Source organism: Phaseolus vulgaris, chromosome 11 (assembly GCF_000499845.2).
Source record: "Phaseolus vulgaris cultivar G19833 chromosome 11, P. vulgaris v2.0, whole genome shotgun sequence".
Lineage (NCBI taxonomy): Eukaryota > Viridiplantae > Streptophyta > Magnoliopsida > Fabales > Fabaceae > Phaseolus > Phaseolus vulgaris.
This window is the reverse complement of record NC_023749.2, coordinates 2,645,033-2,660,479: the sequence shown is the minus strand read 5'-3', so window position 1 is coordinate 2,660,479 and position 15,447 is coordinate 2,645,033. Positions and strand designations below refer to the sequence as shown.

Sequence of the window (15,447 nt, the reverse complement as noted above, 5' to 3'; positions counted from 1 at the left end):
GCCGGAGATAGTGGGGGTTTTCAAAACCGTCAGGAATTGCGGGGGTTTTCAAAACCGTCGGGAATAGCAGGAGTTTTCAGAATTGTCAGGAATAGCGACGCTGATCTTCCAGGAGAAAAACAAATCGCGGGTAACGCACTTAATAAGGGTTAAAATCGCCGGTAATGCCAAATATAACCCCTGTTAAATTTTATTTTTTTTAGTGAACGAGCCCATGTTTCTAGGGATGATAGTGCGGATATAAAATCATCTATGGCGGTAAATAGTAACTATTGGGCTATTGGTGTTCATATTGAAACAAGGGGAGGAAATAACATAAGTTCTGGGCCAGCCGAATGTGCCCAGGCCTTTTATCCAATTTGGTGCGTATATAAAATCGTTCATAATTCAAACTAAATAATAAATATATATTTTTATTTATATTTATAATTTATTATATATAATATGATTAATTATGTTATTTATAATTATTATTTTTTTATAATTTTGATTATAATTTTATATTTAAATTTTAATTATTCTATTTTAAATAAAAATAAAAATATTTTGACAGGGTCACTGAAATTTATATTAAAATTATTTTATAAAATATTTTCTTTAATTTTGTATACACTCATGAACTAAGAAATAAAATTTGAACCAAATTTAATTACATAATATATTTTATTTTTTATTTTAAAAAAAAGTTTAAAATATTTCCTATTCAATTAACTTCCGAAGAAAAATAAAAAAATGTGTATTAACCAAATAATAACTATCTAATAAAAAATTGTTATTATTTTTTCTAGTTTATACCTTCTGCTTTCTACACTTTCTTGGTATCAATAAGAAAAAGTAAGTTAACGGCTTTTATTCTCATCTTACCTAACTTCTAACTTTATAATTATTTAAAAAAATAATTGTATATAATATAATAGCATTTTGAGTTTTGATTATTATTTTATAATTATTATTTTTTATAATTTTGATTATATTTTTATATTTAAATTGTAATTATTCTATTTTAAATTAAAATAAAAATATTTTGAGTTTTAAATAAAAAAATAATAAGTAAATTACAAATAATTAATTACATTTTTATATAGATCCTATTAGCCTTATTTTTTCCACTTAACAATATCATTATATATTTTGAATTTTATAAAATTATTATAAACAAAGAATATATTAACTATATAATTAAAAAAAATTAAGTTATTATGCTTTATTTTAAGTAATTATTAACTCTCTAATAACTAATTTATATAATATTATAATTATGTTATGAATATATTGAACCTTATTAAAGTTGTGACCTTGTGGGATATTTACCTATCCTAACCAATTAGTATAAAAGTCTAATAGGATTAGGGTTCACTAACAAAAAAAAAGAGTGAAGAAGCAATTCTTCTCTCTCAGGCTTTCTTTTCAATCACATAAACTTGTTCGGTTGCATTTAATGTATTAAAAAAATAATATTTTTTTTAACCATCTAGATTTTTATCAACAAGAAAAAAATAAATAAATAAGAACCACCATAGAGGTGATCTAACTCATGTACAAAATCACTTAATGATTTCATTTTCAATGTGGGTTTAAACATCAATCCGCATTCTCGCATAATATACAGCATGCACAAGCCAACAACGGATGCATGGATGTGTGTACATGTTCTATATAAATATGTGTGTGCATATTCGTGCGTGCAGGTAAATAATAATAATAAAATATTAATTTATTATAACGAGAAGTGTGTTTTTCAGTGTCCAATATCTTTCAACTTCTCCTCAGGACACTTATAAATATTTAATAAAAAATTATTTTTATATTAAATAACATTATTATGTTTATCTTTATTTTTTTATAATTAATATAATTATTATATAATTTATTTCTTTATTATTAAAAAATATATTTATTGTTATTTATTTATATTTATAATTTATTATATATATAATATGATTAATTATGTTATTTTATAATTTTGATTATATTTTTATATTTAAATTGTAGTTATTCTATTTTAAATAAAAAATATATATATTTTTGAGTTTTAAATAAAAAGAATAACAAGTAATTTACAAATAATTAATTACATTTTTATATTTCTGAAAAGGAAAAAAATTGACTTGCTTAAGTATGAGGTGATTCAATATCAAGGGTATATTGACCTAACTTTTCAAAATTATAAACCTTCATAAAATTTCTACAAAAACTACGTACTAATTGTGCCAAAATTTGAATTATTTCATCAAAGTATTGTTTCGAAACTATTGCTTTCAAAAACAATTACAATGTGTAATTTGTTTAATTTAATTTGTGCTATAATAATGAACACAAACCAATACAAGTAATGAATGTAAATATAATTAGATTAAGATATAGGTACAAATTAAGAAAAATTTGTGTAAATGTATAATTAAAAAATATTTAAATGTGAGTATTCTTCCTATTATAGAGATATTTTTTTATATGTTTTATTAGGCTTAATTTTTTTCACTTAACAATATCATTATATTGAATTTTATAAAATTATTATAAACAAAGAATATATTAACTATATAATTAAAAAAAATAAGTTATTATGCTTTATTTTAAATAATTATTAACTCTCTAATAACTAATTTGTATAATATTATATCTATGTTATGAATATATTGAAGAGTGAAGAAGCAATTCTTATCTGCCTCAGGCTTTCTTTTCAATCACATAGACTTGTTTGGTTGCATTTAATGTATTAAAAAAATAATGTTTTTTTAACCAGGTAAGGGAGTTAGATTTTTATAAAAAAATAAAATAAGAAGCACTGTAGAGGTGATCTAACCCAGGTATAAAATCGCACAAAAACGAAGCACTCTCCTTATAGACACTATGTCATTGTCATCTATGACACTTTGTTTCTTATAGTACTTTTCAACATTTTCAACTCATCTAATGTGTAATTTATAAGTGTCCTCACATCTTCTTCATTTCTTCCTTTCGTCGTCGTTCCCTTCTTCTGTGATCTCCCTGCATTAAATCACTTAATGCTTTCATTTTCAATGTGGATTTAAACACCAATCCGCATTCTCGCATAATATGGAGCATGCACAGGCCAACAACGGATGCATGAATGCGTGTACATGTTCTATATAAATATGTGTGCATATTCGTGCGTGCAAGTAAATAATAATAATAAAATATTAATTTATTATAACGAGAAGTGTGTGTTTTGAGTGCTAATATATCCAATACCTTTCAACTTTTCCTTAGAGCCATAATAAATATTTAATAAAAAAATATTTTTATATTAAATAACATTATTATCTTTATCTTTATTTTTTATAATTAATATAATTATTATATAATTTATTTCTTTATTATTAAAATATATATTTATTGTTATTTATTTATATTTATAATTTATTATATATAATATGATTAATTATTATTTTTTATAATTATTATTTTTTATAATTTTGATTATATTTTTATATTTAAATTGTAATTATTCTATTTTAAAAAAAAATAAAAATATTTTGAGTTTTAAATAAAAAGAATAACAAGTAAATTACAAATAATTAATTACATTTTTATATTCCTGAAAAGGAAAAACATTGACTTGCTTAAGAATGAGGTGATTCAATATCAAGGGTATATTGACCTAACTTTTCAAAATCATAAACCTTCATAAAATTTCTACAAGAACTACGTACTAATTGTGTCAAAATTTGAATTATTTGATCAAAGTATTGTTGTGAAACTATTGTTTTAAAAAACAATTACAATGTGTAATTTGTTTGATTTAATTTGTGCTATAATAATGAACCTAAACCAATAAGTAATGAATGTACATATAATTAGATTAAGATATAGGCACAAATTAAGAAAAATTTGTGTAAATATATAATTAAAAAATATTTAAATGTGAGTATTCTTCCTATTATAGAGATATTTTTTTTATATGTTTTATTAGCCTTAATTTTTTTCACTTAACAATATCATTATATTGAATTTTATAAAATTATTATAAACAAAGAATATATTAACTATATAATTAAAAAAATAAGTTATTATGTTTTATTTTAAGTAATTATTAACTCTCTAATAACTAATTTATATAATATTATATCTATGTTATGAATATATTGAACCTTATTAAAGTTGTGACCTTGTGGGCTATTTACCTACAAAGTCCTAACCAAATAGTATAAAAGTCTAGTAGGATTAGGGTTAATTAACAAAAACAAAGAAAGAGTGAAGAAGCAATTCTTCTTTGTCTCAGGCTTTCTTTTCAATCACATAAACTTGTTCGGTTGTATTTAATATATTAAAAAAATAATGTTTTTTTTATCTAGATTTTTATCAACAAGAAAAAATAAACAAATAAAAACCACTGTAGAGGTTATCTAACCCATGTACAAAATTGCACAAAAACAAACCACCCTCCTTACAGACATTATGTCATTGTGTTCTATGACACTTTGTTTCTTATAGTACTTTTCAACCTTTTCAACTCATCCAATGTGTAATTTATAAGTCTCCTCATATCTTCTTCATTTCTTCCTTCTGTCGTCGTTCCCTTCTTCTGTGATCTCCATGCATTAAATCACTTATTGCCTTCAATTCCATTGTGAGTTTAAACATCAATCCGCATTCTCGTATAATATGGAGCATGCACAGGCCAACAACGGATGCATGAATGCGTGTACGTGTTCTATATAAATATGTGTGCATATTCGTGTGTGCAAGTAAATAATAATAATAAAATATTAATTTATTATAACGAGAAGTGTGTGTTTTGAGTGTTAATATATCCAATACCTTTCAACTCCTCTCGAGATTCATGATAAATATTTAATAAAAAAATATTTTTTATTAAATAACATTGCAAGAATTGGTTTATGTGTAATAACCAGGACTCAAAATCCGGATGTGTATATTTTCTTCTACAAGTGTGGGTGTCAAGAATCACGAACCATATATAAAACTAAGGGCTCACTATTTTATTCACACATGCTAATCAGTGTTTAATATTTAATAAAACATTAATATTCAATTTTTTCTAAAAAAGATTCACTCTGTCATTAATCTATTGTAATTCATAATACGTAAAAAAATCTATTATTAATAGAATTAAATATGTTCTTCGTCTTTATATTTTTATATAAAATTGATTTTTTTTTTAATTTAAACTTTAGAACTTCTACAGTGATTTATTACGGAAAAAGGTACTTATAAAAAAAACACAATTACATATATATATATATAGTTTTAATGAACGTTGATTCTAGTGATATTTATAATATTTGAATGCAGAGTGAAGTGGAATATTTGGGGAAGCTCTCTCATACAATCTCATACAAACCTAGTTAAACTAATTGTCTACTGCCGGGAGGATAATCAATTCCTACTGGTATACGAATACATGCAAAAGTAAGAAATAGCTCTAAAATATAAACTGTTTGTTTAAATTACTTACCGATTATGATGATGTTGCAATGTTGCACTTGCAGGAGGTTCAAATTCAATCAATAATCACACCCTTTTCCCTATTTGTCACATCTAATTACTATTTATATTTTTTTATTCTCTTCTACACCAATGAGTTAGTTATAAGTGCACTATGTCATTTTTGGATGACAAAAAGAGACTGAAAAGGATAATGAAAAAGAGACTGAAAATGATATAATACTTTCAGCATGGAAGGTCCCATTATAAACTGAAGAGAAGACAAGATTAAGAGAAGATAAAAATTATAATCTGAAGTTTTGTTGTTGATTTTAAGAAAACTTCAAGATTATTTAAGAAAACACGCATTCAACAAATCTTTTCTCATTTTCTTTGCCGTTCTAACACGTTTTTTGGTGGCTCACTTCACTGAAATTTCCTACACGTTTTCATAGGGTCACTGAAATTTCCTACACGCATTCAACAAATCTTTTCTCATTCAACAACATCTTTTCTCATTCAAACACATACATACTACTATTTTTATTTTCTAATATTTTTACAATAAATATTAATTATAATTATATTTATATTTATTTTGACAATTTAAATTAATAATGAGATTGTTATTATATTTAAATTGTTTATTTTACATGGTGTGTCATACAATTTGAGTATCTTATTTTTTTTTAAGAAATCTATTATAAATTTATATTTATATTAAAATTATTTTATAAAATATTTTCTTTAGTTTTGTATACACTGATGAACTAAGAAATAAAATTTGAACCAAATTTAATTACATAATATATTTTTTTATTTTAAGAAAAAGTTCAAAAATTTCCTATTCAATTAACTTTCGAAGAAAAATAGAAAATGTGTATTAACCAAATAATAACTATCTAATAAAAAACACATTGTTATTATTTTTTCTACTTTATACCTTGTGCTTTCTACACTCTCTTGGTATCAATAAAAAAAGTTAACGGCTTTTATTCTCATCTTGCCTAACTTCTAACTTTATAATTATTTAAAAAAATAATTGTATATAGTATAATAGCATAACTATTGAGCTATTGTATATAATATAATATAATAATTTTATTTAGGGCTATAAATAGTAACTATTGGTGTAGATATTGAAACAAGGGTGGGAAATAGGATAACTTTTGGACCAGTTAGGCTAGGCGGACGACCCATGTTTCTAGGGATGGCAGTGCGGATATAAAATCTATGGCTGTAAACAGTAACTATTGAGCTATGTGTGTTCATATTGAAACAAGGGTGGGAAATAGCATAACTTTTGGGCCAGCCGAATGTGCCCAGGCCTTTTATCAAATTTATCCAATTTGTTGCATATATAAAATTGTTCATAATTCAAACTAAATAATAAATATATATTTTTATTGATATTCTTAATATTATATTAATATTTTTAAAAAATACGGATTTGGATTTAAGATATTTTTCTAAAAGAATTATGAATTTAAATTTAAAATCTAATCTAAATATTTATATTTATATTATACAACTATTTTCTATTTGTGGGCGAGTATATTTGTGATGAGTAATTAGTTTTTTGGGAACGGTTGCATCTTACGTGTTCATTAGGTGTGTATTAGTTGAGCAACGGCAGCATCTCCACCTCATATACATTCCTTTTTTTTTCATCTGTTTTTTGCTTCCTCTCACTTTCACAACCACAATTCAATTTCAGCTGCAAATTCAAGTTTTATTCAAACGTTTTTTGACTAAACATCAACCACTAATAAAATAACAAATGCTACCTTGTTCTTTTTTTTACCTTAATCTTTACGTGTCTATGGTTATGTACTGCATTCTTAATTGCCAAGACAAAAATTGAAGTTCTTACCTTATTTGCTTCTTTATTAAGCAACATTGTACCCACAATGCTCCCTAGTAAATTTCCCTGATTAAACGTTCCAACCAAATTTAGAAAAAACCTTCAAATTCCTTCTTATAATCATTCAACCACACAAATTTAAGCATAATAATCAATGCTCACGTATACAATTTATTCTTAAAAAGTGTGTTGGTAGGTACTGATAGTTATACACTGTTCATGACAGTAAGATTATGCTGCAATTTTATTTATAGCTGTTGAGACTTGAGAGGAATCATCTTGGTTTTTGTTTCAAATTACATAACAAAATATAAATAACTATACTTACGCCAAACCAATTTCCTTGCTGGTTGAATTGCTTGAGTGTGTGTCCAAATGTGGAAGTTTGCCAAGTGTTGACACATAAAGCATGAAGAAGATCAAGTTTTTCGCACAAATCAGTGGACCCACATAAAACTAGATTAATATTCAATTCAATACAATATAAGATAAAATCAAACAACTAGGTAGTTATTGATAAAGTTCCTAATCAGAAAGTAACGTGTGACATTAAAAATGTGCTAACAGTTCTCACTTAGGTAATCAGCTACATCCACTTCCCATCCTCCTAGTCATAACACAAAAAGGTATTTTGACACTCAAACTTTCAGTGTTCAAACATTCTTCAATTCCTATAACAATTTCAACCAAGCAAGTATCCCAAAAGCCAACACAATTGCAAACATTTCAGCTCACCAAATCAAACTGATTATGCAAAACTAAGCACGCCAAGAAACACGAGGCATGCAGTGCAGCACTTCATATAACATACATGACCAACACCACCCCGCAATATTACACTTCAAAACATACCAATACCATGCATTCCCACACTCATTTTCACTCCAACACCATGACCAAACCAAGAGCCCTCAACCTCACCTTCCTCATGCAAGACATCCAAATTGTGGAGATTTTCCTTGCGGTTCTTGTCTTCATACTCATTCATTGTCTTAGACAAAAGAAGCATCATGGCCTGGTCGTTTGGCCTGTCCTTGGAATGGTTCCATCTTTGGTCACGGGACTCAGAACCAACTTGTATGAATGGATCACAGAAGTGCTCAAAAGGCAAAATGGGACATTCAGATTCAAAGGGCCTTGGTTTAGCAACCTCAACTGCATTGTCACATCTGATCCTCGCAACCTGGAGCACCTACTCAAAACCAAGTTCCCTCTCTACCCTAAGGGAGGATACTTCAGGAACACAGTTAGAGACCTACTGGGAGATGGTATATTCAATGCAGACGATGAGACCTGGCAGAAGCAAAGGAAAACAGCAAGCATTGAATTTCATTCAGCCAAGTTCAGACAATTAACAACAGAGTCCCTGTTTGAGCTTGTCCACTATCGGCTCTTGCCTGTGTTAGAGGCATCGGTTAAGAAATCGGTTGCAGTAGACCTACAAGACATTCTCTTAAGGCTAACTTTTGACAATGTTTGCATGATAGCCTTTGGTGTTGATCCAGGTTGTTTGCGCTTGGGTTTACCTGAGATACCATTTGCCAAAGCCTTTGAGGATGCAACAGAAGCCACAGTGTTTCGTTTTGTTACCCCAACGTGCGTTTGGAAGGCCATGAGGCTTCTCAACCTGGGGGTGGAAAGGAAGCTGAAGAAGTCCATAAAAGGGGTTGATGAGTTTGCTGAGACTGTCATTCGGACTAGAAAGAAGGAACTCTCTTTGCAATGTGAAGACACGAAGCATAGATCAGATTTGTTAACTGTGTTCATGAGGCTGAAGGATGAGAATGGAAGACCCTATTCGGATAAGTTTTTAAGGGATATATGTGTGAACTTTATATTGGCAGGGAGGGACACCTCTTCGGTTGCTTTGAGTTGGTTTTTCTGGTTGCTTGAACAGAATCCTGAAGTGGAGGAGAATATTCTAGCAGAGATATGCAGGATAGTGAGACAAAGGAACGACATAAAGAGGGAAGAGTTTGATAATTCTTTAAGATTTAGACCGGAGGAGATCAAGAAGATGGATTATTTGCATGCTGCTTTATCAGAAGCTCTCAGGTTATACCCTTCTGTGCCAGTGGATCACAAGGAGGTATTTATTCAATTTTTTCATACTCATTCATTTCCATTCTAATTGCTATTAGAGTTACGAATAATTCCATTTTGGTTATTAATGTATAGCATATACATCACACAGAATATCTCTCAGCCTTTTGAGATGTAAAATTCATCTTAGCACTGCATGTTCATTGCCTAGTAAAGTCAGGACAGTTTATTTTTAGAGTTGCTGTTCAATTAGAATTGAAACTTAAATTTAAATAATACAATTTTTACATCAAAAGTCAACATAGATTATAAGAGATAATTTTCAATACAAAAAACAGTACCACAAACACATAAGAAATAGTATTGTTCTGATACATATATGTTGAATCTGTTCCTTCAAGCGACCATGAATTTTTATTAAATTTCACGAGCTGATCGAGAGCTCTGCCCCCTAAAAAAATTAGGCACGGGTCACAGCAATGACAAAATACTCATAAAAAGGTGGGAAATCCTAGAATAATTCAATGTCTTGTGAGTCAAATTTGTTTTAAGAGTCGGTCAAATTTTACTGGCAAAGCATGAATCTGACAAGTCAGTCAAAAACCCGCATGCGTAGTAAATACTGTAGTAAGAAAAATCACACAATTCAAAGTGATATTGAATGCACTGGGAGTGATGCTAGTGTGCAATTATGAAATTTTCAGGTTGTTAAAGATGACACATTCCCAGATGGAACGGTACTAAAGAAAGGGACAAAAGTGATCTATGCAATCTATGCAATGGGAAGAATGGAAAGCATATGGGGGAAGGACTGGAAAGAGTTCAAGCCAGAAAGGTGGCTAAGAGATGGGAGGTTCATGAGTGAGTCTGCCTACAAATTCACTGCATTCAATGGTGGTCCTCGTTTGTGCTTAGGCAAAGATTTTGCATACTATCAGATGAAATATGCTGCGGCCAGCATCATATTCCGGTACCGTGTGAAGGTGGTGGAGAACCACCCTGTAGAGCCAAAGCTTGCCTTAACTATGTACATGAAGCATGGCTTAAAAGTTAACCTATACCAGAGGGATGTTGCCCAGATTCACAGACACTTGGATGAAGGGTTCCAATAAACTAACGACAGTCGTGCATTAGTAACATAGTTTTCAGTTTGTTTTTTGTTTGGAATATCATTATTCAACATGTTTGTAAGCACAAAATGACAAAGAAACTGGATTGGATAGATATAATTCTAGAAAAAGGCTAAATAATGGAGTTCATGTTCTGTTGATTGGTTATTCCAGAACTGTATTTCCTAATGAATATATTTCTGGTCCGTGTGAACTAAATAGACAGTACTTTCATAAACATTTGCCTTTATGGTTTGTTATCTTTTGATGAATAAATGGCTCACAACCCCGCCACTTTTTGTTGCCGATACTTATTCATTTAGAGCTAATTCAATCTAGTTTGCGTAGCCTTATATTATCCATTTTTGCAGGCACGATTCATAACATATCCTAAAAATTTTAAACATGTTAATATCATCAGTCTAGAATATTCACCATATAAACCGGAACCGCAATCTTTTCTTTAACGAATTGGTTTAAGCTACAATCACATCAAGGTCAGTTGGTCTTTTGAATTACGTCCAAAAAGGATTCGTAGTTCATAAATTTTATTCTCTTCTCTCTATTCTTAATTCTTAATTCTTACTTCTTACAAGAGAAGTATTCTTGCTCTAGTATCAAACACCTCATTACTGGGGCTCCACAATAAACAAGTTTCTGTTTCTAAACATGAAATCCATCACCACTAGTGTACTTCAAGTGCAATCCAAAAAATACCATTGCACAATCACACAACAATTTTCATGAGTAGAAAGGATGTTGGACTGTCACTACTGATCCTATGGATTGTAATTTATCAGCAGACTGGTGTGCTTAAGCAGATGGTTCTGGGAAGAATTGTGCAACCAGTCACTATATGTAGCCTGTACTAATGATGAGGAAAAGAAATAACAGATAACATGTTCACAATGTTTGTAACCAACAAACAAACTCACAACATAGTCTAACATCCATAACCAACTAGGACATGGGGATCCGGAGAAGAAAACCATGCTGATAGAATGAAACGCATATGTCATGGACTGTTAATAATAAGATTTGAACATTTCCCAGCATCTCGCTTGAGCTCCATTTGAAAGAAGAAACTCTGAACCTATACTTGAAGAGAAGAAGCTATGAAAAATGTTTATCAGTTTAAGCCATTCCATTCATCATAGAACTCTTTCACAAACTCCTCCATGAACTTGTGCCTTCTTTCAGCCCTCCTTTTCCCAGCCTGAAATAAGTAGTTGATAGATATTCAATTTCCTCAACAAATTTAATACATATGCATGTATTTCTTTACAGACTTAATGCATTAGCATTTTCTTGACATACTTTACAAAAGAATGCACACTTTGACGCCTTTGACAAAATTTGGTGTTCAGCAAAATAGTTATATAGCCATACCTTGGTTTTCATCATATCTTTGAGCTTGAGAAGCTTTTCATGAAAATGATTAATAGTAGTCTGTTCCTCTTTGTTCATGTATTGCTCCTTGGACAAATCAGAACGAGGCAGAATAGCGGGATCATGCAGCAACCTCTTCTTACTCCCGCCAAAGGTGAAACAACGTGCAATTCCTGATATTGAGGTAACAACAGACTCAGAGTAAGAGATTTCCCATTTATACTTTTCATAACTCGTTTTTAACACCCACTTTAAATCCCTCTCCTTCTCTCATTACATCGCTTATATCAGCTATCACTTTTTCCCCATATTCCTGTGTCTCTCTCTAAGGGTGTAGACAACCCAGTAGGGTTTCAAAAAAACATTTCGCTATGCTTTATTATCCTCTGCTCCAGCTTTGGAATTTGAGGCTTTGAGCACTAATATTTAATTTAAGTACCTTTAGAGCACCCCATACCTGAAAGCTGAAAAACAGCTAATTTAACAAAATACCTATAGCACCAATGGCATCAAGTCGATCAGCATCTTGCACAACTCCAAATTCTGGAAACCAATCACTACTTCCATTTCCAGTCACCTCTTCCTTGAAACCTGGATATTGGAAGCAGCATCTAAATTGAGTATTTTAAAGTAATAGAGACGTAATTCGAAAACAGGTAGAAGCAAGATATTGTTAAGAGCAAACATACAAGTGTAGAAATTTACCAACTCTTGTTAGAAATCCACAAGAGATACAGAGAAGTGTAGGAAGTAGGAACAGTTATCCTAGGGAAAAATGCACATTTTCTTCTTAACATCTAGAACCCGTGAAAGATAGTTATAAATGTCCAAAAGCCTCGAAGCAGAGTTTCTTACTTTTTGGGATATAGATAATCAACAGAAACTATATATCTTTATGTGTCCTATATATTTCCCTATCCCAGTACCCATCAGAAAGCACCAACTAAAAAGAATTTCCGAGAAAGCTGTCATAATAAGCACATCAGAGCATTAAAAAAGAAAAGGAAGATACAAAAAAATTAAAAGATAACATCAAGAATAAAGATGTCCGATTGATCACTCATGAGCTAAAACGTTTTCCACATTACAGCTTGAAACAACATCAATTTCAATCAAACAAAAACAAAAGGTAATAAATAACAATGTTGTGGAGACAAAACGATTTTATAATTTCCCTCAAAACTCACCCATTCCTCTGATGATCTTCAAAATTTTAAATTTCTTGTCCTCCTCAACTCCCTCTTGGTCAAGAAAATTCTCAACGATTTTTTCCTCAGATGGGTCCCTGGATGACAAAGCAGTTTCTCAAAAAACGAAAGAAAAGGAGTAAAAACGAGCAACAAGCAGATCCTTTTGCCACGAGGTGGAATTAATTGATGACAATAATGCATGGAAACTACAGCACTTTGTTGTATTGCATGAAAGGAACAGAATAAAAGCATCGTGCTTGAACTGAAATGATCATACATTACAAACAGAAGAAACATAATCTACAAAATGGGAAAATTTTCTAACCTTAGGTATTTGTAGTCAGCTATGTCATGGAGCAGTGCAGCAAGCTCAACCTGGGAATAAGAATATGATGAAAAGCCGAAAAATAGAAGAAAAGAAAGAAGAGAAAAAGGGTATGAATGGAGAAAGGGGTGATGAGAAAAGGCACGATTTGCATGGAGTTAGGATCGGAAGAGAGGCCTTCCTCTTGAGCAAGAGAGAGAGCAAGATCGCGAACTCTCCAAACATGAGCTGCGTCATGGGAAGCATCGTTCCCTTTCATCGTCTTCTCCACCAGAGCCTCTGCATTTCTTCTTACACTCTCCATTTTCTTCATCTCCCTTCAATCCATGCTTAGGGTTTTATCCAAACCAGTTTAACTTCACACTTACTTTTTTACTTTCATCACATTTCAATGAAAAGTTATTAAAAACAAATATTATTTTTAATATATATATATATATATATATATATAATTAAAGATATCGTTGTCCTCACTTACCAATAAGAATAATTTATTTTTAATAAAATTTCATGATAAAGTTTGATAATGCGTTAGAGATCTTCTCAGTAAATTAACGTAGATAGTTTTTTTAACACAATTTCGATTTCGAATTAATTAAACATTATCAGTTTAATTATAGATTTAAATTAAAAAATATGTAATTTCAGTAATTTTAACTAAAAAGGCATTTAAGAACGCTTATAAAAAAACTAATGAATGTGCTAGTAGAATTTTTAAGAGTTTAATTTTCATCCAAGCAAGTTAGATATCGTTTTAGCTCGAAATTTGCTTAAAATTTTATATGCTAATGTAAGAATAAAATGTATTTTATTTAACATTTTTGCGATTTGGTCTGTATTAAAAAAAATCTAAAATTATCTCTTTTAATATACTTTTTTAAATTGTTTATTTTCAAATAATTCATGTAAATTATTTGTTTTGATCTTACGGTACAACTGTTAAGTTATGACATAAAATCTCACATGGTATGTTAACACATGGTTTATATAAAAATAGTAATATGTATGTGTTTGAATGAGAAAAGATTTGTTAAATGGTGTAGAAAATTTGAGTAACCCACAGTGAAGTGAGCCACCGAAAAACGTGTAAGAATGGCAAAGAAAATGAAAAAAGTTGAATGCAGTGTAGACCAGTGAAAACGTGTATGACCATGAAGGAAATTGAAGTGAGCCCAGATTTGTTGAATGCGTGGAAATTTCAGTGAAGTGGTGGTGAGAAAACACAAAGCCCACTCTATAAATAATCTTGAAGTTTTCTTAAAATCAACAACAAAACTTCATATTATAATTCTTATCTTCTCTTAATTTTATCTTCTCTTCAGTTTATAATGGGACCTTTCATGCTGAAAGTATTATATCATTTTCAGTCTCTTTTTCATTATCCTTTTCAGTCTCTTTTTGTCATCCAAAAATGACATAATGCACTTATAACTAACTCATTGGTGTAGAAGAGAATAAAAAAATATAAATAGTAATTAGATGTGACAAAGAGGGAAAATGGTGTGATTATTGATTGAATAAGGAGAGAGATACATACCCCATGCCTTATATCCCATGAAAGTGGATTTGGACCTCCTGCAAGTGCAACATTGCAACAACATCATCATAATCGGTAAGTAATTTAAACAAACAGTTTATATTTTAGAGTTATTTCTTACTTTTGCATGTATTCGTATACCAGCAGGAATTGATTATCCTCCCAGTAGTAGCCAATTAGTTTAACTAGGTTTGGATGAGAGAGTTTCCCCAAATATTCCACTTCACTCTGCATCCAAATATTATAAATATCACTATTGAAATCAACGTTCATTAAAACAATATATATATATATAATTGTTTTTTATAAGTATTTTTTTACGTAATAAATCACTGTAGGAGTTCTAAAGTTTAAATTAAAAAAAAATCAATTTTATTTTATATGCTTTCATTTCAAAACGTAAATTTCAACATCAATCCACTATAATAATCCTATATTTCACATATATGATACTGAAAACAAAAACTATATGACTTGCATATTTTATTTTATGCAAGGGATACACACAAACCCACACAATTGTATATATTGGATCATGATCATATGTATGTGTACCTTCGGAAAGCTTATTGATGTTGGGA

General features: G+C 29.7%; 2 protein-coding genes across 2 annotated transcripts; one reads left to right on the top strand and one right to left on the bottom strand.

Annotated features, from left to right (window-relative positions):
• The first annotated feature begins 7,974 nt into the window (after positions 1 to 7,974).
• On the top strand, positions 7,975 to 10,663 carry LOC137810833 (cytochrome P450 86B1). The gene is made up of 2 exons (XM_068612300.1): positions 7,975 to 9,362; positions 10,021 to 10,663. Exons 1-2 carry the CDS (start codon positions 8,085 to 8,087, stop codon positions 10,426 to 10,428), a joined length of 1,686 nt encoding a protein of 561 aa, XP_068468401.1. The 5' UTR covers positions 7,975 to 8,084; the 3' UTR covers positions 10,429 to 10,663.
• Positions 10,664 to 11,079: 416 nt separating this feature from the next.
• LOC137810841 (uncharacterized) lies at positions 11,080 to 13,739 on the bottom strand. Its single transcript, XM_068612311.1, has 6 exons — positions 13,475 to 13,739; positions 13,330 to 13,379; positions 13,002 to 13,099; positions 12,307 to 12,405; positions 11,815 to 11,987; positions 11,080 to 11,641 (listed from the first exon to the last, which is right to left on the bottom strand). The coding sequence occupies exons 1-6, from the start codon at positions 13,640 to 13,642 to the stop codon at positions 11,555 to 11,557; spliced, it is 675 nt and encodes a 224-aa protein (XP_068468412.1). The 5' UTR covers positions 13,643 to 13,739; the 3' UTR covers positions 11,080 to 11,554.
• Between the last annotated feature and the right edge of the window lie 1,708 nt (positions 13,740 to 15,447).